Source organism: Astyanax mexicanus, chromosome 18, assembly GCF_023375975.1.
Source record: "Astyanax mexicanus isolate ESR-SI-001 chromosome 18, AstMex3_surface, whole genome shotgun sequence".
Classification (NCBI taxonomy): domain Eukaryota; kingdom Metazoa; phylum Chordata; class Actinopteri; order Characiformes; family Acestrorhamphidae; genus Astyanax; species Astyanax mexicanus.
The window spans coordinates 22,712,338-22,736,047 of NC_064425.1; the positions used below are offsets into that span (position 1 = coordinate 22,712,338).

The 23,710-nt window shown below is 38.2% G+C and overlaps 1 protein-coding gene across 2 annotated transcripts; it reads right to left on the bottom strand.

Annotated features, from left to right (window-relative positions):
- Window positions 1–802: 802 nt before the first annotated feature.
- slc7a1b (solute carrier family 7 member 1b) lies at window positions 803–23,373 on the bottom strand. 2 transcript variants are annotated; one of them, XM_007236706.4, is made up of 12 exons: window positions 23,248–23,373; window positions 13,131–13,560; window positions 12,194–12,352; window positions 11,947–12,109; window positions 11,681–11,814; window positions 10,836–11,058; window positions 7,569–7,708; window positions 4,734–4,836; window positions 4,393–4,601; window positions 3,745–3,896; window positions 3,512–3,620; window positions 803–1,834 (listed from the first exon to the last, which is right to left on the bottom strand). In XM_007236706.4, exons 2-12 carry the CDS (start codon window positions 13,498–13,500, stop codon window positions 1,656–1,658), a joined length of 1,941 nt encoding a protein of 646 aa, XP_007236768.3. In that variant the 5' UTR covers window positions 13,501–13,560; window positions 23,248–23,373; the 3' UTR covers window positions 803–1,655. The 2 variants fall into 2 exon arrangements, with proteins under 2 accessions (XP_007236768.3, XP_049323281.1); XM_049467324.1 differs by lacking the exon at window positions 23,248–23,373 and adding an exon at window positions 16,079–16,271.
- Between the last annotated feature and the right edge of the window lie 337 nt (window positions 23,374–23,710).

The window sequence follows — 23,710 nt, forward strand, 5'->3', positions numbered from 1 at the left end:
ATTTGAAACGTGTACCATTTAAGAATGCAAGTCGTTATTTTGTGAAAGAGCTTGGGTTTGTTTCACCAGGCAAACATTTACCATGAAGCAGGCTGCAAATCAGGGAGACAAAAGCAGACCTGAGCTCAGCTCAAAATGTATAAAACAAACAATGACAAAATGTTCCCCAAAAAATTGCCAGAATACAAAAAAACAAACAAAAAATGCTGCCAGAACACATCATGCACACCATTATAGAATTTGACCTAAGAAAAGGCACTGCAATTCATTTCCACCGTTAAAAATATATACATAGAACAATACCACTCAAGAGTCTTCACAGAAACCTTTTTTGAAATTTTGATAAATACATTGTTTTTTTTTTTTTTACAGATGCCAATAAATACACTGCACAAAATTGAGGAATTCCCTCATTCGAGACTGCATAGCTGCGTTGGAGAGAATGCAAGCTCACACATTTGTACAGTACTCTGAAGCAGGCTGAGTGAATCAGTTACACCAAGAACACATTAAGATACGAGGATGTCCACTAATTCCAAAGGCTCACTTACTTAACTTAATGTAACAAGTATATGGATCTAGACAGATCCTCCTGACTGTACTCTGCTTTCATTTCTTCCATATTTGTGCACATTCACAGAAACCTTACAGATACAAACAGAATTTAGTAGAATGACTGGAAATCGTAGGAAATCGCAAATAGTTCAAGCAAAACACGAATACTGCCTTACAGAGACAACAAAGCAGAAATGCGGATAGAATCAAATGCGTCTGTCTAGACATTCAAATCAGTTTCAATATTCATCACTCACAACTCTGCAAAAACAACCTCGTCAAAACCAGTGCAGCGGTTCAAAAAAGGCACCAAAAGTTATTTTCTGATGCCAACCTTGTTTCCATGCACATATGTTTGTGATGTCCCAACATGCAAATCTGATCTGATCACTTATAAAATTACTATGTGAACAATTATCTCATCAGTTCTGATTTACCTGCAGTATATTCATATCCACAGAGATTTGTGGACAGTGAGGGTTACAATGTTTGAATCGGTCGCATTCATTTTTGTATGTTAAAAGGAGGTTAAATGAGCATTTATAGCCAATGGTAAATGTACTGAAGCAAATCAAAGCCTTCTGTAATCCACATCACAGAATGGCTTTTCTGAGTGCAATTATAATACATACATATTACATGCGTACATTCATACTTGTGTACACTCACACACACCCTTGTGCACACACATACACGGTGCCTGTAAACAACTCTCAGAAATCCCAAGTATATACACATATACACCCCACACATCACATAGCACAACTCAAACAAGACACTCTTTGGCATTACATTTAAAAAGCAACATGTACCTGGCTGTCTGCCATAGTGCACTCAGTACATCTGCAAGCAAGAGTACTGATATATCCCCACAGCCTTTTGTATTTTGTGATGACACGGCAAGAACTTGCCTAAATGGCCACACTGATGATGGTGATAACAGACAAATTAATAAAAAAGTAACATGAATATAGCACTAAAGCTGTTAATGCTGTACCCGTGGTCGCAGGGGGTTTGGACAGATCAAGTGTAGAAGGCTATGTTCCCCTTTGATTTTTCAAATTGAGACAAAGCTAAGTGTTGGAGGTATGGGTACACTTTTAGGTGTCACTGTCTTCCTCAGCTACAGCAGCATTATCATGGTTATTCAGAAAGGCCTGTTTCTCCGGGGGGGTCAGACCATTTATCTTGCAGTCTGATGGTGCCTCTTCAATATTACTTCTGGCCAAAGCAGACTCCACACTGTTTCTGATCCCATAGCCAAAGTAGATGACGAACCCTGAAAGGGTAAAAACAATACAGGTTGTAATTAGCCTGATTTATTTCAATGTAAATAACTTTAATAACTTAACTTTAATAATAATTTTAATAACTTAAATCAACTGAGATTAAATAGCATACAAACAATGTACAAATAATGCACACCATATGCAAAGAGATGGTCCCAGGAGCCAATGGCAAATCAAATGCGTTTATGAAGGTTCCACAAACCACACTCTGTGTTTTTTTACATGCTTTTTTTTTCTTTTTTTTATACATTTTATTTCCATTTTTCCCCTATTTTCTCTCCAATTTACAAGACCGATGACCCAACCCACTCATTAGGACTCCCCCCATCACTAGTGATGCCCCAACACCAGAAGGGTAAAGACTAGCACATGCCTCCTCAGACACATGTGAAGTCAGCCACCGCGTCTTTTCGAACAGCATTGCCGAGTAGCATCACAGCGCACTCAGAGGAAAACGCAGACTCTGTTCCGATACATCAGCTCACAGCAGACATCACCCTTTGGTGTAATGAGGGGAGAGAGTACCATCTAGCCACCCAGAAAAAGCAAGGCTAATTGTGCTCTCTCAGGGCTCCGGTAGCCAATGGCAAGCTACATGAACAGGATTCGAACCGGCAATCTCCTGATCGTAGTGGCAGCACTTTGACTGGACCACTCAGGCCCCCTGTTTTTTTACATGCTGATAATTAGGTTCAGGTTTATTGTTAAAAAGCGAAAATCAAGGCAATCGGGAGTAATAGTGAATGTCTAGAGAGAACATCCTGAGCCCAGGCACATGGCTTCCATGGTAGCATTTCTGCCCTTGAGGCATGCAGAGTAGCCCCAAATCTCAGCAGTGCAAGGAATACAGACTACAGCACAGCCTAATTTTTCACATACTTTTTTCTTAATTTTATTTCTGTTTTTTCCTCATTGTTTTCTCCCAATTTAGCTAGGCCAATTTTTCACCCATTCAGCTGCTACTCAGCTGTATATCCCCAATTACAGGTGATGCAACAACACAAGAAGGGTGAAGACTAGCACATGCCTTCTCCGACACATGAAGTCAGCCACTGCCTCTTTTTAAAATGCTGCTGATGTAGCACTGCAGAGTAGCATCACAGCGAGCTCGAAAGAAAGCGCAGCGACTTGTTTGATACATCAGCTCACAGAAGTGATGAGAGGAAAGAGCGCCATCTACCCACCCAGAGACAGCAAGGCCTATTGTGCTCTCTCAGGGCTCAGGCACTGATGGCAATATACATGACAGGGATTCAAACCAGCGATCTACCGAGCATAACACATACTTTTTAATCTGGTTAAACTAGCTGTCCAGTCCAGCTCCTGTGGTTTGGTCCAACACAAGGTAGAATTATTGACCACAGTAGCCACACTACATATTAGTACAGGAGTGTCTGGTACTGGGCCAAGCTAGGCAGTGCTGTAGTCCAATTTAAGGGCACTTTCCCAGACAGGGATTAAGCCTAGTCATAGATTGTATTTTGCTTTTAATCCATAAAAAAAAGCTTTGTAGTCCAAGATTAGTCTTAAATTATTTCTGGCAAACAGTCTTGAAGAATTTAGGGCTACCACATTTCTTGTTTCTGTGAGATTGTGGTTTGACTCCCATGCAGTTCTATGTGAGCATGATTGCAGCGTCTAAAGGAATACAGATTTTTATGGCTTACCAATAATCATCCAGATCAAGAAACGCCACCAAGTGCCTCTGTCCAGCTGCATCATCAGGTAGACATTGATGAACATGCTGAGCACAGGTAAAAAGGGAAGGAGAGGAACCTGAAATGAAACATATAAGCATTCACCAAATCACTCAGTGCTCTGTTACTCAGAATATAATACGATATAACAGAACTAGAATTCTTACAAATGACATGTTGTGTTTTGACCACCTGTGTCTTACCTTGAAGGAAAGCTTGGTCTTGCTCTCAGGCTGCCGCCAGATTATCATAGTAATAATGAAACACAGTCCCCCGAGAATACTCAGCACAGTGAGGGACCACACCTGTAAACCCCCCTGTACAGCTACAATGCAGAAAACACACACCAGCACACCTGCACACAGAGAGAAAAAACAAGACAGAGTGAGCATCTACTGATAGAGGGTATGTATTTATAAATACATGCACTAATCCAAAAAGGGCAATCATTCCAGAAAACACAGTTCTACAGTTATTCTACTATACAATGCAATTCTATAGGAAATACCTTTGTACACAGATTAAATAGTGTGTGTTTGTGTGTGCACCTAATAGATATGCAGATTAGTAAATATAAAAATAAATAAATACGTTTTCTATTTATAGTTTTTCATGTAGTCTCTTGATACTTAAATGCAAAAACCTTGCATCTCCAATGACATTACAACAGCAATCCTACCCAATCATTAGGAATAGGGGTCAATATAAATTACAATACAATGTCCAGATGTGTTTATTCCCATCCTGACTGCACCTACAGCTTCATCTCATATCTGTATAGTTTTTTTATTTTATTTCCATCAGTCAAATACACTCTAAACTGGTGTGTAGTGTTTACATGGATTTGTTACCTATGAGACTGGTGCAGATGTTGACGGTAAAGCCGGAGAGGCGAGAAGGTTCAGTATTTTTGGGGAAGAGCAGGTTGCTGAGGGTGCAGGTTTCTGGAGGTCCAGACAGATACCGTGAGCTGCCCTCACTGACAGAGTCTGGCTCAGCATCCTCCTGACAGTTTGCACTCTGATACTGCGGAGTCACACTGGGCTGCTCCGGCTGGTACCTGAGCATGAGCACAGGAGGGAGGACAAGAAATTAAAATAAGTCAGTCAATCAAATACCTGCTGTATTCATTTATTTGTCCATATAAATACTTTTTTTAAACCAGATGGGCCTGGAAAATGTAAAGGAATACCTTAAAACCAAGACGCAGGCCGCCACTAGGGTGTATGCCAGCAGTGTCCCAATCGACATAAGATCCACCAAATCTTTCAGGTCAAACAGGAAAGCCATCACAGCTGCAAAGAGGGGTAAAAAACATTTAAATCATGTTTCCCCTTATGAACATAAACATACTGACTGCCACTCTGCATTAGCAGCATTTCAAATAAAATAAGAACAAGCACACCAAGACACTAAACTCAATAAAAAAAATAAAAACATACATTACTAGATTAGTATTCATTTTCTATTTTAAGACCAACCTATCCAGCAGCTGACTTGCTGAAATTAACTTTAACTCGAAAGTGCCCATAGTGATGAGTCACAGACCCTTAAAAAGATGTGTAAAATTCCTTACAGCACTCAGTCCTTCATTTTAACCCATGTTGCTAAATTCCTAAGTGACATATACTGAGCATCCTGAGAGCATCATTACAGGACAGGGTGTGATTCTGTTAACTAAACTGTATTTCTTAAAATAAAATATATAAATATATAAAAAAAAAATTAAAAAAAATCTTGATATTAATCTACACAAATTTCTCTCAGAAAAAGTGTTTCTTTTGGTAATTAAAGCACTTTAAGCAGTTTATTTACAGCAAGCTTAGATTCCCAATATTTTCAACAATGCAGTGAGCAGCAGCGCTAGCTGCAGACAGCAGCCACGCTAGCTGCGGTTAGCTCTAGTAAACGTCACTCGACAGAGCTACACTGAGGAACTCAGTGTTCCGTTAAGCCAGAGCGATACCAGCTAGAGGTTTGTCCCACGTAGCTTGTTTTAACACAGAAAAACGCAGACTATAGTGTGATATACTCACCTTTGAACGGCGATGGAACTAGCGCTGCAGTTAGCAGCTAATGCTAATTTTGCTCCAGCCTGGGGAACTAAACTAAAACTCCTGTATAAGGCTGTACTACAGCGGCGTGGCTTTACTGATCCTTACAACCTGACTGGTAAAATTTAGACAAAAGGCACACTGAAATTCAAATCCACACTGACGATTTTTGGGAAAATTAAAGAATTTTAAGTGCGCCTTACAGTGCAAAAATACTTTATTTTTAAGTCTCAAAAACTCGTATAGTATCTGTTCTGACTCTCAGTAAATTGTACTAGCTAGAACATTTTAGTACCTTGTCCATGGCTAAACATGTCATTTAAAAAAATCTAACCTAAAACATCCAACTTAAAATCTGTCAGTAAATCCAAAGTAAAATTAAACCATTTCACCAGACACACAAATGCTGCATTAAACCCTAGACTTTTTAGTAAACATACAGTAATCAACACTAATAGTTCACATATTTGATATGCATGCACAATTCTTTCAAATGACCACAGCCCCACCATAAACACTTTAAATATGGGCTACATAAAAAAAATAAAAAAAAGCATTTAGATTTAGGTACAAAATGGTCATGTTCATGTTTTATGAATGAGGCCCACTGGCATTCAACACATTCTTTAAGCATTAAGCTTCCAGCATGACCTACAGTACCAGTCACAAGTTTGGATACATTCTCATTCATTTTTGTTTGTTACTTTGTATTATTTGCTACATTTTAGATTAATATTAATACTAATTATTACATATTTAAGTGTTTGGCCTTCACAAACACCTGATATAAAAACCCAACCAGGGGGTGATTACAGTGCAGAGTGAAAGTGATAAAGCAGTTAGCAGGAGCTCAGCACCTCTACAACTCCTTTAACACAGTTAAAGCCAACTGAGAGAATAACGCCAGGAGTGGGAAAAGTTGGCATCAAAGCAAATGGTGCTACTTTGAATATCTAAAAGTATAAAACATTGTCTTATTTAGCATTTTTTGTTTACTACATAATAACATATGTGTTCATAGTTTAAACTTCATAGTTTTGATGTTTTAATATGTCCAAACTTTTGACTGGTACTGTACATGAGAATTTGATTTAGCACCCCACAGGGGTGTATAAAAGGATCAATCTATGGAAGTATTGTGATAATTGTTTTTTTTCATTAATAATGTACCAATTCTCAAAAACTGTTTTGTTTTTGAAGTTTTTATCTTTCATTTAGTGTTGTGTTTAAAGAGGACCACTATGTCATATGTCAGATTGGATTAGAAACAACACTTTTCCTAATAGTGTGCTTTTATATTACAAAATTAAAAAGGTTCTGCTTTCAGTATTGCAATATACTGAATCATATCTGCAGTGTTGTAATGTGCATCATATTGCCAGATTCTAGACTGGCAATATACAGCCCCAGATAGAACACCAGCACGTGCTTAACCAATGTAAGCAACTCTTTCTACTCTGGGATCACTGGCCACAAGCTCACTGTGCTGTGGGCTCACAACTATCTCTTATGCTACTGCTCTCTTCCTTCCCTGAGCTTACCAGACAATAAACCAGCAACCATGGTGGAGAAAACGGGCGTCTTCTGTTCACTGAGGCGGGACAGGAAGGAGAAGAGCAGGCCGTCGTGTGCCATGGCAAAGATAATGCGTGGCAGAGGAAACATGGAGCCCAGCAGACTGAGGCACACAAAGAAGAAAGGTGTGGAAAATGGGGTGGAGGGGGTGAATGATGTTCATACCTCACCCTACTAACTAAAAAACAAAGCCAGGTCCAGAGAAGACTTGAGAAAAGGACACCTGGTCACTTCTTAAGAATGTTTATTCCTGTTTACTGGGCCCAGTGTGGAAGTTTAGTCAATATGAGTAGGACATAAGCACACATTCACACTGCCTGCAGCTGCACACCATCGTATTGAGATCTGTGAAGGAAATCAGCCTGTTAGTGGTTTTAATTAATATAGGTTATTCTCACCTGCTACAATGCCTGATGTTATTGTGGCCAATACAGGGGTTTTGGATTTAGTGTTGATTTTGGCCAAAAACTTGAAGAGCAGCCCATCCTCAGCCATGGCCCAGATAATTCTGGGCATTGGAAACATGGAACCTAGTAGACTAGTTCAGGAAGAAAAACAAAGCCATGCAATGTAGTAAGACTGTGACACAGTTACAACACCCAAGTAAGCACTTCCTCAAACACAACTCAGCATGGTTAGCTGGTGCAAAAGTAACAGACCTCTGAGGTCAGGCCTAATTTTGTATTTTGCAGCACGACTAAATGAGGAACTCTGGGACTAAGGCGGTTTTGGGTTTGAATTAATTTGCATGGCCTACACAATAGGTTAGTATGTTTGAGGACACTCCACGAATTGAGTTACCTTATGTTATATACAGTTCCCAAAAAAAAAAAAGAGGCCACTTAAAATAATGAGTTTCTTTGATTTCACCAAATTGAAAACCTCTGGAATGTAATCAAGAGGAAGATTGATGATTGACAAGCCATCAAATCAGGCTGAAATGCTTGAATTTGTGCACTAGGTGTGGCAAAGTTATCCAAAAACAGTGTGCAAAACTGGTGGAGGAGAACATGCTAAGATGCCTAAAAACTGTGATTAAAAAAAACAGGGTTATTCCACCAAATACTGATTTCTGTACTCTGTACAAATTACATTAAGAGCTGGGGGGTACGGAAAAACAAAAACACTTGACGGCTACCAATGATGCAGCAGTAGTGGACTCCAGCTGCAGCAACAGTGCAAAAGTTATATGAGGGAACTGAAAATTAGATTCTGCCCAAAATAGAGTGGGGGAAAAAAAGTTTTATTTTCTGTGACTGAAGTCGGATGCAATTTTGAGGCTAAAAATCGAGTCTTAGCCCATCATACATTTAGGGCTGCCACAAACGATTATTTTTATAGTCGACTAATCACCGATTATTTTTTATGATTAGTCGACTAATCGGATCATACGTTAATTGAATATAAAACACAGTTTATCACAATAGAATGCAGCTGCTATTATACAACCATCATTAGATTTCAGCTATATGCTAACTAAAAATAAAAACAATTAAAATCATAGTTCATTAAACCTTTAATGAAATATGCAGCTTGTTGTAACAGACAATTATTTTACTGTTTAGCATAAAGTGTAAACAACTGTGTAAAATAAGGATAAGGCACTGGCATTTATGAAACATCTCAACTGTGAGGTTGTTTGAACTATTATGAAAAAAAAGTATATTAATAAAAAATGCCTCTCTGTCCAGATATTGTGTACATTACCGTCTCTCTGTCGCACTCAGTGTGTCTTTAGTTTCTGCCCGATCTTGTTTTTCTGCCAGTTCTTGGGCTCCCTATCTCTTTATAAAGGCGTTTTTCCCCGTCCGCGTCCCAATTCACTAGCCAGGGCAGCGGTCTGCACAGATCTGATTGGCAGAGGAGAGCGTTTGGTGATTTTACACCACACATGACTGATCTGTGAGTTTACTGCACCGAAAAGCACTGAAAACAGAAGCCACTGTCAGAATGAAATCCTTCTCTGTAGTTTATCGGTTTGGGACGGCATTTGTGACAACGTCTGGGTCTGGATCCGGATCGCGGTCCGCCTATTAGTGACCTCTGTTTTAAAGCTATCAAGATGAGTAAGTTAAGTACTAAGTTAACGCTCTGTTTACGCTAATTTTAGCAGCTAAATAGCAATTTAGCTTCTTCGTCATTTAATCAGCCACAACATGCCTCCTTTTCAGGTGCTCGTGCATCGCGGTTGTGCTGCCGAGGAAGGCAAGTTCTTCATTGCAGATATTGCATTGCACGCGTTTCACTTTTATTTTCTTGGTGGTCCCACACTTTTGAGTTCTGTAGCGGGGTAGCCATGAAACCAGAGCCTGTCTGTATAATGTCCTGAGATGTCCACTACCTACCCCGGTTTCCACTACTGCGCATGTGCGTCCAGGACAGAAAGGCAGTCGCAGCAGTTTGGAGAGAAAAACAAAGAAAAAAAAAAAACGACTAATCGACTATTAAATTAGTCGTCGACTATTTTAATAGTCGACATAATCGTGACTAGTCGACTAATCGTGGCAGCCCAACATACATTACACGACTTTCACTCCGACCGTCAGCTCTGACTGAACCAGAGTCTGCAGATTCTATCAAAGAACTGAAAATTATGGCTAAAATCAGGCTAAAGTCGTCTAACTGCACCTTTATTTACGACAATAGATGTGCAGATACAGCTTCTCTCGTCTCATTTTAGGTACAATCCTATTGGCATATAAAGCCCCTCAACTAAACTGTGGAGCAGTAAAACAGTGTTCTCTGGAATGACGGTGCTTATTCCAATAACAGTACTTTTAGGATGAGCTGGGGAATTTGGGATGAGGTACAGAAGTCCATATAATTTTTCAGCTTCAAAACATTTCAGTTTTACCACTAGCAAAAGTGTGAGGTGGCAAAAGTCATTTACTGCATTCATTCACTGGCATTTAGAAAAATGCCTCAGACCCAGAATTCCTCATTCATGGGCATTGTATAATCCACTACAAAATTCGAACATATGCCCAGAGTCTACAGCGTGGCTTTATCTAGTACTCTAGAATGGTAAACCTGATCAACCAGAGGTGTTCCATCATAAACTACCAGACGTAAGAGTTAGTGCAATGGCAAACTCAATCACTGGAATTACACATTAGCATAGCATTACAGTTAAATCAACACACTTTCCTCTTAAGCCATGTTCACACAGCAGGTAAATCTGACCCAAATTCAAAATTTCTGTGGCAGTGTAAATGAAAAAAATATATATTACAATACATAAAATGCCCTCAAGTTAACTAGTTAACAAGCAGCTAGGTTACTGAAATTTCACTCCTTCCCTTTGAAACTTTGTTCCAAGCTTCCACTTGAAAAGAAGGGTAGGTGTAGTTGGTAGGGCCAAGGGGTGAAATGGGATTGGGCCATAGTATGGTGCTGGGAAGAATATACCAAAACGTCAAGTAAATGATTGCTGCACATCAGTGTACCAGTGCAAACTGTTCATCTAATTGTAGGATATAGGTCATATCATATCCTATGTTAAAAATAAACATCAGATTTGGTGAGAAAATAAGATTTTGGCCACCTTTACCTACTGTGTGAACATGTCCTTAGAGGCAACATGGCCCAAAAAATGGTATTCTTCTAAACATCTTAACATCCATGAGCTAAATATGATTTTTAAGTACAGTAGTGAGGTGCTCTACCTGGTGGAGAGGGCACACAGTGACCCAACTGCCACAGCATATTTCGCCCCGTCCCAGCCCACGTATTTAAACGCCGCAGGCAGAGGACTGTTTTGATCCAGCAAGTAGTAGGGCATCATCATGGTGAGAGCTGCCGATACACCAAAGTAGGCCACGAAGCAGATGAGGAGGGAGGCCACTATGCCAATGGGGATGGCCCTCTGTGGGTTCTTTACTTCTTCGCCTAGAGTAAAGATTGCAGTTAGGTTACCATTTTGGCCAGCTGTGTAGAATCAAAACAGCAATACCGAATAACATCTGGAAGATTGTAACAAAAATCTAAATTATGGAAATATGACTGTACACACTGACATGCCAAAGTCATTGGATGGCAGCTATGCAAACTGATCATAGTGTGTTTCTTTAGGATGGGATGCTTTGAGAATGCCCACACCTGTATAAACTGAGAGGTGTTATCTTGTGAATAAGGCTGAATACTAGCCATAATGCTCAAGGCAACATGATGCGAATTATCAGAGTTCAAGTGAGTTAAAGTTTTAAAGTGAGATAAAGCTGAAAGTGCTCTCATTTAATTTTTTTTTTATTTCTTAATGCAAATTATTGTGTTTGTACCAGGAACAGGCCCCAGATATATTACCACGTACAGTGGACAGTGCAGTGGGTAATTCTGCCAGAAATTACATCCACATTTGATGCAAGAGGCCTCACAATCATATCCCACAGACCTGTGCAGTGTTAATTAGTTTCCATGGTACATGGCAAAAGTCATGGGACTGGATAGAAGTTTCCGTATCAGGAAATGTGTCATGTCAGGGTACAAGTGTTCCCCAAGCTGAAACGCTCACCTGTAGTAGCAATACAGTCAAATCCAACAAAGGCATAAAAGCAGGTAGCAGCGCCTGACAGCACTCCAGTGAAGCCAAACGGCATAAACCCTCCTTCACCCAGAATCTCTTTTGAAGGCAATGGCCCCGAATCACTGCAAAAACAACCATCAAGATATGATCAAACAGTTGACAGAGCAAAATTACTGGAATCTATTTATAACCATAATCAAATAACTGGTTATAAAAATAAATAAATAAATAAATAAGACTGATTCTCCACTCACTTTACACTAGTGCCATTAAGGACATCATCTGGATCGATGTTCCAGTTCTTGAAGGTTCCTTTGATCAGGCCTGAGACCACCACGAACATCAATACCAGCACATTCACACAAGTGAACACCTTGTTCACCATTGCAGACTCCTTCACACCAAATGCCAGCAATCCTAAAAAAACAACAGCATTAAGGATATTACATTATTGGAATTAAGCACACAAAGTGATTTGCATGAGCTGTTCATGGACCTTACCAGTAAGTATGAGGATGATGAGAACCGCAAACATGTCTGGGTATTCAGCTAAAATTCCAGGAGCATTCATTCTCATGTGTGTCCTGCAGAATAGCTCGATTTGCTTCTTTATGAGCTCGTCGAATGTGGCGCTCCAGGCTCGAGCAACACTGGAGGTCCCTAAAAAAAGAAACAGTCGTAAGCTCACATTGAAAAAAGTCTGTAACGTTTGTTATTGTTTATTAATGTACAGTATTAATCTCTGTTTATTAATTATACACCACAATCAAACTAATAATTACCAAAAAGCTAATTATTCCAAGTTGATCAGGATCCAAAAGCAGGCATGACCAGAATGTTTGTGCTATACATACAAATTTCCAAAACATCAGGACATTTATAATCATCATGAAATAAAATAAAATTTGGGTGATCAAGCTTTTTTTTTGGTTTTCTAGTATTCTTATTTTAAATCATAAATAAGTAAAGAACAAATAAAACAAGATTGTACCAATTTAGACATTGTGATTTCATAGAAATATATATTTTTTTATGATTTTTGACAATACATAAACTACTATAAAAATAATTTTTCAAAAATTTGTACAAAAAAATATATATTTACATATGCATTTTTATTTATACAATAAAATGATGTAAAAGCATGTATTTAAGCACCATTAAAAATATATATATATATATATGAATGAAATCTAATTTGTTAATTATTAGTCAGGACTAGTGATGTAAAGGGTCACATAATTTGTCACACAGCACGGTCTGGGAAGCACATGAACTGTGGATTAATTACAAAAGTTTAATCATAACGAATGTCAACATAAAAGTCTCACATTTGTCTTTTTTCTGATGCAAAAAAAAAAAAAAACCCTGATATAACATTTTTATGACTGTGCTTAATATAAATAATTGCTTTTAACATGGCATTCCATTTCCTTACCTATGATGTAAGAGAGGATGAGGTTCCAGCCGGTGATGAACGCCCACAGTTCTCCCACAGTTACGTAGCTGTACAGGTACGCTGAACCCGTCTTGGGGACCCGCGCTCCAAACTCTGCATAACACAGTCCAGCCATGACTGAAGCCAGAGCGGCGATGAGGAAAGAGAGGACGATGGCCGGTCCAGCATTTTCCCGCGCCACTGCTCCAGCAAGCACATACACACCAGCACCGAGTGTGCTGCCCACGCCCAGAGCCACCAGATCAAACGTGTTCAAACAGCGAGACAGCCGGGACTCCTCCGTACTGCAGTCCACCGCCTTCACTCTCAGCAGCTGCTCACCAAACCCTTTCAGATGGGCTAGGACCATGATGATGATGAGGAGCAGCTCCGACACACACCCACACAAGCACACAGCTGGCTCAGGGTCCTGGAGAGGAAACAAACAAACAAACACAGACAAAATGTATTAATAAAGATATATTTAAATAGCGGAGATGAAAGTATGCAAAGATGTTGCCACATTTTTATGATATAAACCACTGTGAAATGTAATTTTAAATATCATTACTAACGCATTTTTGTAATTCTTGTAATTTTTTCTAAATCTAATAAAATACACATACACACTTTGAGACAGACAGACAGACAGCCTTCTCAGCCCTTTAGAATTCAAGATGGCTGCACCCCTTTAACTGCAACAGCAATTAAAGCTGTGGTATTACACAGTTTATTAGCACTTCAGTCTATCTCTGCCTCATTAAATCAGACGCACGCGCACGCACACGCACACGCACACACCTGTACAACTTCTAAAACTGGTAGGCCCCTCACATTTACAATTTTACCATTTTTTTAACCAGGTGATATACTGTCACAGAAATAACTGCAATAAACAATATTATTGTCCTATTAAGACCAATTCATGGCCCCGACATGATAAAAATGGCATAATAAAGCAGTCACGCCAAAAAAAAAAAAAAGACCCGGGACTTTTACATAATCATAGTTTGGAAGTTGCACATTTTTGTCTTCACCTACCACATATCATTGTTTTTTTTTTTTGTTTTTTTTTACACAATTTTTGCTGTTTGTAGAACAGAACAGAAGATTGACACTGTCCTCATTTCCCATTAAGTATCCACTAGAGACATATTATATCTGTCCAGTATAATTTATTTTACTTCATTTTTGGATATGTGAAGAGAATTATTAGTATATCACGACATATTGGATCATTGAGACTTGCATCAGATTGTAAAAGAAGCCAGTTAGTGGTGTGCATATCGTGCATATCATATTGTATTTGATAATATCGACAAATAAAATTGAAATATTCATTTCTTTTTCAATTCAATGTTATATCATATCACCAAAAATACCCTAAAAAACCCTAAAATATTGTGATAATATTTTAGAGCCATATCACCCACTCCTAATCCTCAGACAACGGAAATAAAATATAAAAATGTTTAAATATCATAAATGAATAACACAGCTCGTTTAGGTTAATGGCTTCTCCTCAATATGAAAAATCATTAAGCTTGTACACATATATTGTACAATGCCGCTAATGTAATTGTTTTGACAGGCCAACATGTGAAAAGGGCAAAACCACCTGGTGCATGACAGATTCTAGTCATTTAGTTTTCCTTGTTTTGGAGAACTCTTTAACCAGGAAAGGAACATTTTAGTCAAAAATGTTTTTTTTTCCATTAGGGCTGAAACCAATGGTTATTTTGGTAGTCGATTAATCTGCTGATTATTTTTTTGATTAGTCAACGAATTTTTCTGCCATGTCCTCCACCTCTAAAAACAACAGAAACAGCTGAACATGAGACGTAAAACGCATTTAAATGTCTACATGTCGTTTAAATGTGAAAGGTAGAGATTATTTATTTAGTAAATATTTAATATGTTGTTTTTGGGCACATTTAGAGACACAAAGGTTGAGTGTAACTTTGTAAGTGAGCCATTTACCCATCTCCCATTGCGCTTCTGTCCCCAGCACTTTGTGTAAATGCGGTACTCTTACAAATGAACAATTAGTTGACAACGAAATTTGTAGTGGACAATTTTAAATAAATCAACATTGTTGATTATATCAACAAATCGGTACAGCCCTAGTTGTCATATTCTTGTACAGAACGACTGCCTTACTAAAAAATCTTAAAAGAACAACTTTTCTTGGAGCATGCACCGTGGGATATTAAGCACAATACCTCAGCCTAAACCTTCATTTGACTGACATTTGTTTAGATGCTTTAGGTAAGGTTAGGCCCTACATTTTAGGAATGTTTACACCCTCCAGATTCTTTCTCTGATTATACAGAAACTTCACTGCACAGCCACTAAAAACAATGAGTGTGTTTGCAGCATGAGTGTTCTCATTCCATCAGCACAGCAGCTAAATACCACGTTAGCACGTGTAGCTAGTTTAGAGCCTGGCCCTTTAGCCAAAAGTAGACTGATTTATGGCTAGCTCAGTGTTGCAGTACAAGCTGCCAGCTAGCGGTCCTGGGGTAAGTTAAGAGGCATCAACTCCACTTTACAGTAAGGCCTTTTTATAGTAATGCTACTCGCTCATTGAAACACATGGGCAGGCTGCCTGCGTCACTGAGCTAATGTAGTGTGGTGAAGTAGGATCAGGTTCGGATGATGCCACACTGATGTGCTATTGCATACTAGAACAAAAGACACAGAGTTAACTGAAGTTTTAATAACTATTGTAAAGCACTACTGCATAAAAATGCATCAGTGCTGATGTTAGTGCACCGGATTAAATATTTAAGCTCCTTTGACCCCTAGATCCCTACATTTAAAAGAAATTAAGAAGGACCACACCACTGAGCAAAATTTCTACTGACAAGCCGAGATCAAACTAAGATATGGAACACTCTTCTAAAGCAAAAGAGCACTTCAAAAGATGAACCAAAACTTTCACTTACCAATTTGCAGAACTCCAATCAAAACCACAGACCACAGAGCAACCCCCACAACCTCCTCAGAAAAAACTCCTAGTCAAAACCACAACTGTGCCTCAACACACACTAAAACTAACAATCTGAAAATGAATAATCACTAAACCAAACCATTCAAGTGGGTTTCCCCCTCCTGTACATAAATACATGTATGGAGGGGCTTTTATACATGTGTCTGTGTTGGTCAGTGATCCAGGCACACGTCAGAGGTCTTTGTGGCAACCAACCCTTTCAGGCTAGAGGCCCACAAATAGCACTGTGTTGGGTCACGTGACGGGGTGACTCCAGCAGCTGCGGTGACCGTGGCCACCACCTACTCGTCTGTCCGTCACCTAGCTTCACTATCTGCTTCCCAAGCCTGTGAATACCACCCCCCCTCAACAAACACAATCAAACACATACACTTCCATGACACCAAAGCAAGAGTTTAGCAATGTAATGTTCTTAAGAAAACTACTCATTTAAAGACAGATTAAATCAATAAAAGACAAGAAGCTGTAGACATTCACAAAAAAGCGTTCTTCAGGGCATAGGCCTGTCACATGAATTATGTTGCATCACAATCGAATTAACATGCATCACATGGATTGGACCGCAATATTGCCCAACAGCAGCATATAACACAACTAGTTCTGCGACACTCTTATTCATCAAAACAAATAGCTAGTCAATGTGACAAGCCTTTATGGACATTGGGAGATACTCAATTATAATAATAAAACGATACAATGAAACTGAAATATTATTTTATATTATATTATATAATTTTTTTAAAGATGCAATTCATACAGAAATAAGCAAATGGCTAAAACCTGCTGAATTTGAGCAATTTTTTATAGACAAAATAATAGATTATTTTTCTTGTCATACAAACCAGACAAGTGCATTAATAAAAAGGGAAGAATATGAGGAAATAATGAGCTACACTAGGCATAAATCTAAACTATATATAAAACTTGTTGTGACTCTAAAATAAGGTGCAGACAAATTAAGCTCTGCAAATGTTGCTTTGTTTTCATGCTTTGCCAAATATTTAGTTTAATTTAGTTAGTTTAATAAGTTCTTTTTAATATCACTGGTGCTTATCACAGATGGTAATGTAGCATGTAGGCAAATTGGCCTTAGTCATGTTTGCTGTTTTGAATTTGCCCCCATCAAGCTACACATTTTATTCATTTTACTGCAGTTTAGATATCATTAAGTTTCAGTATGCCAATATATGTGGTTGAACTGTGATGTTTAGATTTCTAGTGTACTTAGGACAGTAAAGGCAAATGCTCTGCCCACACATGAAAGTTTGTGGGGGAACACAAAAGGTGGGTGGAAAAGACCAACAGCAAAGTAAACAAGGTTCTCCGTTTGGTTTACATAAAAAAAAGATAAATAATTGCTGTTAAACAAGTTATGCATAATAATTACTTAATTCAATTCTGGTCAAAAACTTACATACAACATACTGAAATTAAAACTGTTATAACCGTACCATAACAAATTCTCTGCAGTCACTGCCAGCATGTTTAGTTTTAATCAGCTACAACAGATTGCAGCTCATAATCCAGTATTTTATATTGCTGCTTCATTGTTAACTAAACAAAGATTATACAGATAAATTTAGACACAACAAACATGGTATACAGGCCTTGTATAAAATTGAGTTTGACATTACCAGATTAAATTGGATTTTTTGTCACTGTTTGGAGCTTATCCAACATCAACATTTGGTAAAAGTAAATGGTTTTGTGGGCAAAGAGCATGACGAGGTCAACTAACCATAAAAGCCTTTGCTTTTATAGATTTAACCTAAAGTAAACGATTAAGAGGTGTAAAGCCTAGTTTATGCTCTTATACATAATTTTTAATACATTTTAATTTGATTGCCTCCATCCAATGCTAGGATTGTGGTGTTCTACATCCTAATGCAGAAAAACAGACATGCTGGTTTGCAAGCTGTGAGGAACATGTGCTTTCAGAGGACTCCACTCCAAGCGTTTTTACAACAGCAAGCCAAGTAAGGCTGAACCTGCCATGCATGAGTGCAACACCCTCTCTGGCTGAGTCGGAAGTGAGAGTATACGCAAGCAATAAAGACGTGTCCATAATGATCTCAGAAACTATTTGTTTTATGATAAAAGCCACATCTGCCTAAATTAAACCTTTTACAGCAACACTCCAGCCATTTAGTCCAGTATCTGCCCAATTAAAATCTATATTTGTTGTTTGAAAAACATTATTAATAAAGTTGTAAACTGAGAAAGCATGTACACGTGGCTTTTGGCAGCAGTTCAGATACGTAAAGAGATCATGTTAACACCAACTTAACATTCATCAGGGCTTCAAATGGACGTCAGTGGAAAACAAAGTTCAGGAGGGGGAAAAAAGGAGCCGCGAGTGTGAGAGTTGTGAAACACACTGGAACGCTCGGCACATGCACGCCTGAAGGATAAAGGACGAGAACAGCCTGTTATAACAAACGTATAGCGATAGGGAGGAACTGTCAACAGACAGTAACTCATGCCTCTTTCAGTAGAAGTTAAATTAAAAGCGTGGGCAGGGACTGAACCCAGCCCTCTTTTCCACCAATCAAATCGTGGGGGCACACCAGGAACTTGAGATAATTTTGGGATGGCAGGCAGGCAGGCAGTCACATGAACGGCACCTGAATAGTACAACAGCATCTGACAACAACAACAATTAATAATAGAGTTATAAATCATTAAATTCTTTTGGCCTTATAAAAAAAAAAAAAAATCTACCGATACTGAAAGAAATACTTTTCCAGTCATTAAAACACCACTTGTCATTTTGTACCTCTGATTTAATTAAAGTATTGTAGAATACTAGGGGTGTGGAGAGACATTCATCTCACAAAATGAGACACGATATTCACAACAGCAAGGCAAGACACGATTTGAACTATATATATGATTATTGAAAATACATTTCCATATACAATTATATGAAAATATTTAATTTGACTAAAGCTTAAAATGCAAAACTGCAGGTGAATTTATAAATATTTCAAGTAATCAACTTGTAATGAATGTCAATCAATATTCACTGATTACAAATTATGTATGATTTATAATATGCAGTAAAATACAGAACAGTATGCAAGTACTGCAGCCAATTTTACCATAAAACCAACAACTCCTCTCCTATATTATCTCCAATTAGTCCCTTCAGACCTCAGAGCTATTGTCAGAATCTCCCCAGTTAGGGTTCTATATTTAACTGGCAACCCCACTAAGGTTTCTTTACAGACCTGGCAACCTATGACCGAATCTCAATGCATTGCGTTTCTGCTCTTCCATGTCGCTCTGCAGTTTAAACATGTGTGCATGTGCAGTAAACAGGTCTGCAGTGACACCATCACTCTCTAGTAGGTTTTTTACCCATTTTAGAAATGCTGAGCCAACAAAAGTATGTTTTTTATAAGAAAAATGCAAGTCATTTGTTTTTAAATCAACACCACCAGATACTTAAGTAAGCAAAAAGTGTTCTAAACACTAATATTCACCCTCATCACACAGTTTTACTTAAATAATCACTGGATATTCTTACGAAACACTACGAAAAACTCTGTTCACCATCTGTTTCAGGGGTGCATCCATCCAATACTTAGTATCAGTATGAGTCACAGTGACAGAGCGACAAAATAACTAAGTTGAGATGTCTTCAACTTTATGCCAATTACTGATGCTGTGGTGAAGCTACATTTGAAACCAATGATCTGACAAATTCTTCAGACCAAATATAGGCATGGGTCTGAGGTCCCCCAGCTTCTGAACGCTGAACTTTCTTGCTTTATTACGATCCTATTTTCAACAGCTGTTTCTTATTTTTCTGTTTTATATGACTATTTGGAGAAAAAAAAGCATGGAAGAAAGCATCAGATAGCTATACATAAAACACTAACAGTAATTATGAGATCAACCCAACATTCTGTATCTGACAGATTGTGGGTGGCTCCTAACCTTTGACTTACCCTGTATGTGAAACAGAGCAATGAAAATATCTAGATATGATCAGACACGGCCACTTACACTGAGTATATTTAACATCTAATTAAAAAAAAAACAGTGCAACAATGGTGAGGTTGTGAGAACAACAAGACCAGCAATAACTGCTACAACAGCCTGAAAACACCAGCCCATACTGTCTCTAAGAGCATGCACTCAGTCAAACATAAAGGGTTCTTGCCACTGATGTAATGCAAAAAGCACACTGACACAAAGCCAGCGGCCTCAAGCTTCATGAAAAGTCTCCAGAAAGAGAGTCAGAGAGTCATCTGAGGTGACTTACTTAAAGGACCAATACGGAGCTCCCGAGAGGAGTCTGATCTCAACGTGGCTATTATTTAGACGTGACAAAGTTCTGACCTTTTCAAACATGAACTCCTGGCCATGGGCGAAAAATGTCATGACACCCAAACAACAGAACCCCATGCCATGAAAAGCAAACACCATGATATTAGCCCAAGAGCAGTCGATTGATGATTACAGCTAGCTCATCTCTGGACGAGTGACTTGGCCTGCTTGGAGAGAAAGTCAATGCTTTGGAACATCGGAGACGCTGTGTCTGTTTAAGAAGATAGACAGGCAGACCAAAATCCACAAATATGTTTTGCTCTCCTCACTGTTTTGCCTTCAGTTAAAGATTACAGATTAAAATGTTCCATTTCCAATCTGTTGACAACAAAGTTAAGGTCAGGCTCACCTTAGACTGTTTATGTCATAACTTCTGGGCCAGTGTTTCAGATTACACAGTATTTTTAATACTGATTCCACTGAAATGTGACAAAGTGTGAGCCCCAACTACTTGCTAATTAGGGGTGTTCGATCCGAACAGAAAAAGAAAATAACTGTGTTGGCTCTCTCAGTATTGGAGCGGAATTAAAGAAATGTAACTTCCTATTATTACAAATCACGTAAGTATATTTATATTTTAAATACTAACCTCCCAAACTTTCTCCATTAAGACTAGTGTATATAGTACCTACAAAATATCCGTATATATTGTTTTTGCTTGCAAAACATTAAAACACACCGTAAACTGGCCTGTATCAGCCCTTCTTTGTCTCTGATGACAACATGCTCAACTGGGTATTCTAGAACCTCAAGGGATGGACCTCCATGGACACATGCTTAATTTAGATGAGTAATAAAACTACTGTATAAACTGTATCACAAACCTGCAAGTTAATACACGCAGACACAGTGAAGGGAGTATAAATGGAACAAATGCTAAATGTCTTAAGAAGTGATTGTGTTTATACAAAGATGGTCTGTAGCACTGGACGATGCGGGAAAAATCTATATCACAATAAGTTTCTTAATTTTGGTCGATACAATACAATTCTGATATTAATATGAACAGTAAAAAACTACCACTGCTGGTCTATGTAATTATGCACTGATAGAGCTGGATGAAATGGTAAAACAACTACAACTGCAACAACTAATTGATCAAATCTATTCAAACTAAATCGATTATTAAAATATCTGGCAACAAATTTAATAATCGACTAGTAGGCCCCTAATATGGCACAGTAAGCTTATCCAAACTCATGGCAAGTAGATTCACGGTAAGTACAATCGTAGTAAGTTAATCCTATTTTTTCTCTTACTTAATGTTCCTAGAGCCTGCTAGAGTGGAGGTCTCTTATTGCTTACTCACTTTTAATTACAAGTTAGCCATTTAGAATTTCCCACAGAGTTCTCCCTTCCAACTTAAATTCCACTTTAAATATGGCAGCTCAACCAGCAGATCCAAAACAACCCTAGATTTAGTAAAGCTAACATTAGTGAAAAGTTATTTTTTTCTATTCTTTTTTTTCTTTCTTACTCAGTGTCACTCTAAAATCTGTCATATCCAAACAATATCTGGTCAAATATACATTAATTGCATTTGCCATTTATTCTCAGCACAAAGCAGCATTACAATGTCCATTTACTAACATCATTTAATTTTGTCCTTGGCTGAATTTTAGATCAGTAGTTATAACAAAAAAAAATTTATCTATGTATGCTTTAAAAAAGTTATAGGTTTTCTTTATTTATTTTTATCCTAATAATCGATTAAGAGAAAAAAAAATATTTTATGACAATATTCACGGTACACAGTGTTTATTATATATTGACACAAATTGCATCAGCAGTGGCATTCAACTAAACAGGCTTTTATACACTCTTTGTAATTAAATGTACAGTGTACTTTAAATACTGATAATGTCCTCAATATGCTTATTGACAATACTTTTATAATATTGATGTATATGTCCAGCTGTAGTCTGTAGCACCCTTAATTTTATTACTCTTATAATAATATCCGAGCAATATAATTATCCAAATAATCAACATTTTGTAATTAACACAGGATAAGTAGGTCATCTGAAAATATATTAAACTCATAATAATAAAAAAACTGTGCTGGTAAAAATCTACACATGGTTAACCAGTTTAACCAGCTTAACCAGCTTGTGCTGTCCTTAAGAGTTTCTTAAGAGTATAATTAATTTGTATTGAGATTTAGATTCTCCCTGAACCTCCTGTAACTAAATCAATAGGGTGGAGTCTCACTATCCCTCAAAACGACCCCACACCATGCCCTCCTCTAACCCCAATCCAGGAAGGAAGTGACGAGTCTCTACAATATAAACCCACATAAAGAGCGGGTCGGAGATCCCGCCACGTGCGGCTTACAGGCCCTCAAACAGGCGGACAAAAGAAACTTCCCTTTTGACTACTGTCGCTTTATATCCTAGACGTGTAACGTTAACTGCCTGCATAGATTAGTTATTTCTGTTGTTGTATTTGAACGTTTAGACAGGTTCTAGCTAAGTAATCTACTTAAAGAATAGCGCGTAAATACACACATCGTCTTATTTTAATTATTATCCAGTCGCTAAAAATGATTTTTAAAGATGAATGAATGAAACGAGTCTACTAAGGGCGTGTGATCCCCAGGCGTGTGTTGCATCAGCTCAGACATCTCCAGCCATGTGCATCTCCAGCCACAGGGAGGAAGAGGCGCGTGCACGGGCTAACCCTCGCTGGATAATAGATACAGGAAGCACGCCGCTTCCTCGAACACACAGCTCAGCGTGACTTTTACACGAGAAAACTGCGGATTCTTACCTCGAGAGAGATGCGGTGTGCTGTAACCGAGGGCTGCACCAATTTCTCTCCAGATATGAGCTGTACGAAACAGGAACTAAGCACTACAAACCACCACAAAAAAAAGCCCGGGTATGGGTGGGGTGTAGTAGTAAAGCCCCACCCCAAAACTAAATCCACCTTTTTTATCCCCGCCCCTGCGGCCTGGGAAGCGCTGAACGATTAACAACACAATACCAACAAGGGCATCCAAGATGAATTAAAACAAACTAAACAAATTATTCATGTTGACAACACTCATTCTTCAGCTAAAAAATTTAACTCCTTCATATACTTTATAGTGGACACAACTTTTTTGTTGCTAAAAAGGGTTGATCTTTACCAAATTGAAATTTGTGCAGATAATATTTCCAGAAAAGGATCACCAGATTCAAAATGAACTTGACAGTAAAGACATTTAAACAGTGTTTACTTTTAATCTTTA

Coding starts and splice junctions, on each gene's coding strand:
- slc7a1b (XM_007236706.4), bottom strand. CDS start 13,500: ATGGTCCTAGCCCATCTGAAAGGGTTTGGTGAGCAGCTGCTGAGAGTG. Junction 4,837..7,568: donor AACATCAGGCATTGTAGCAG/GTGAGAATAACC, acceptor CCCTCTTTGCAG/CTGTGATGGCTTTCCTGTTT. Junction 3,621..3,744: donor AGACCAAGCTTTCCTTCAAG/GTAAGACACAGG, acceptor GTTTCATTTCAG/GTTCCTCTCCTTCCCTTTTT.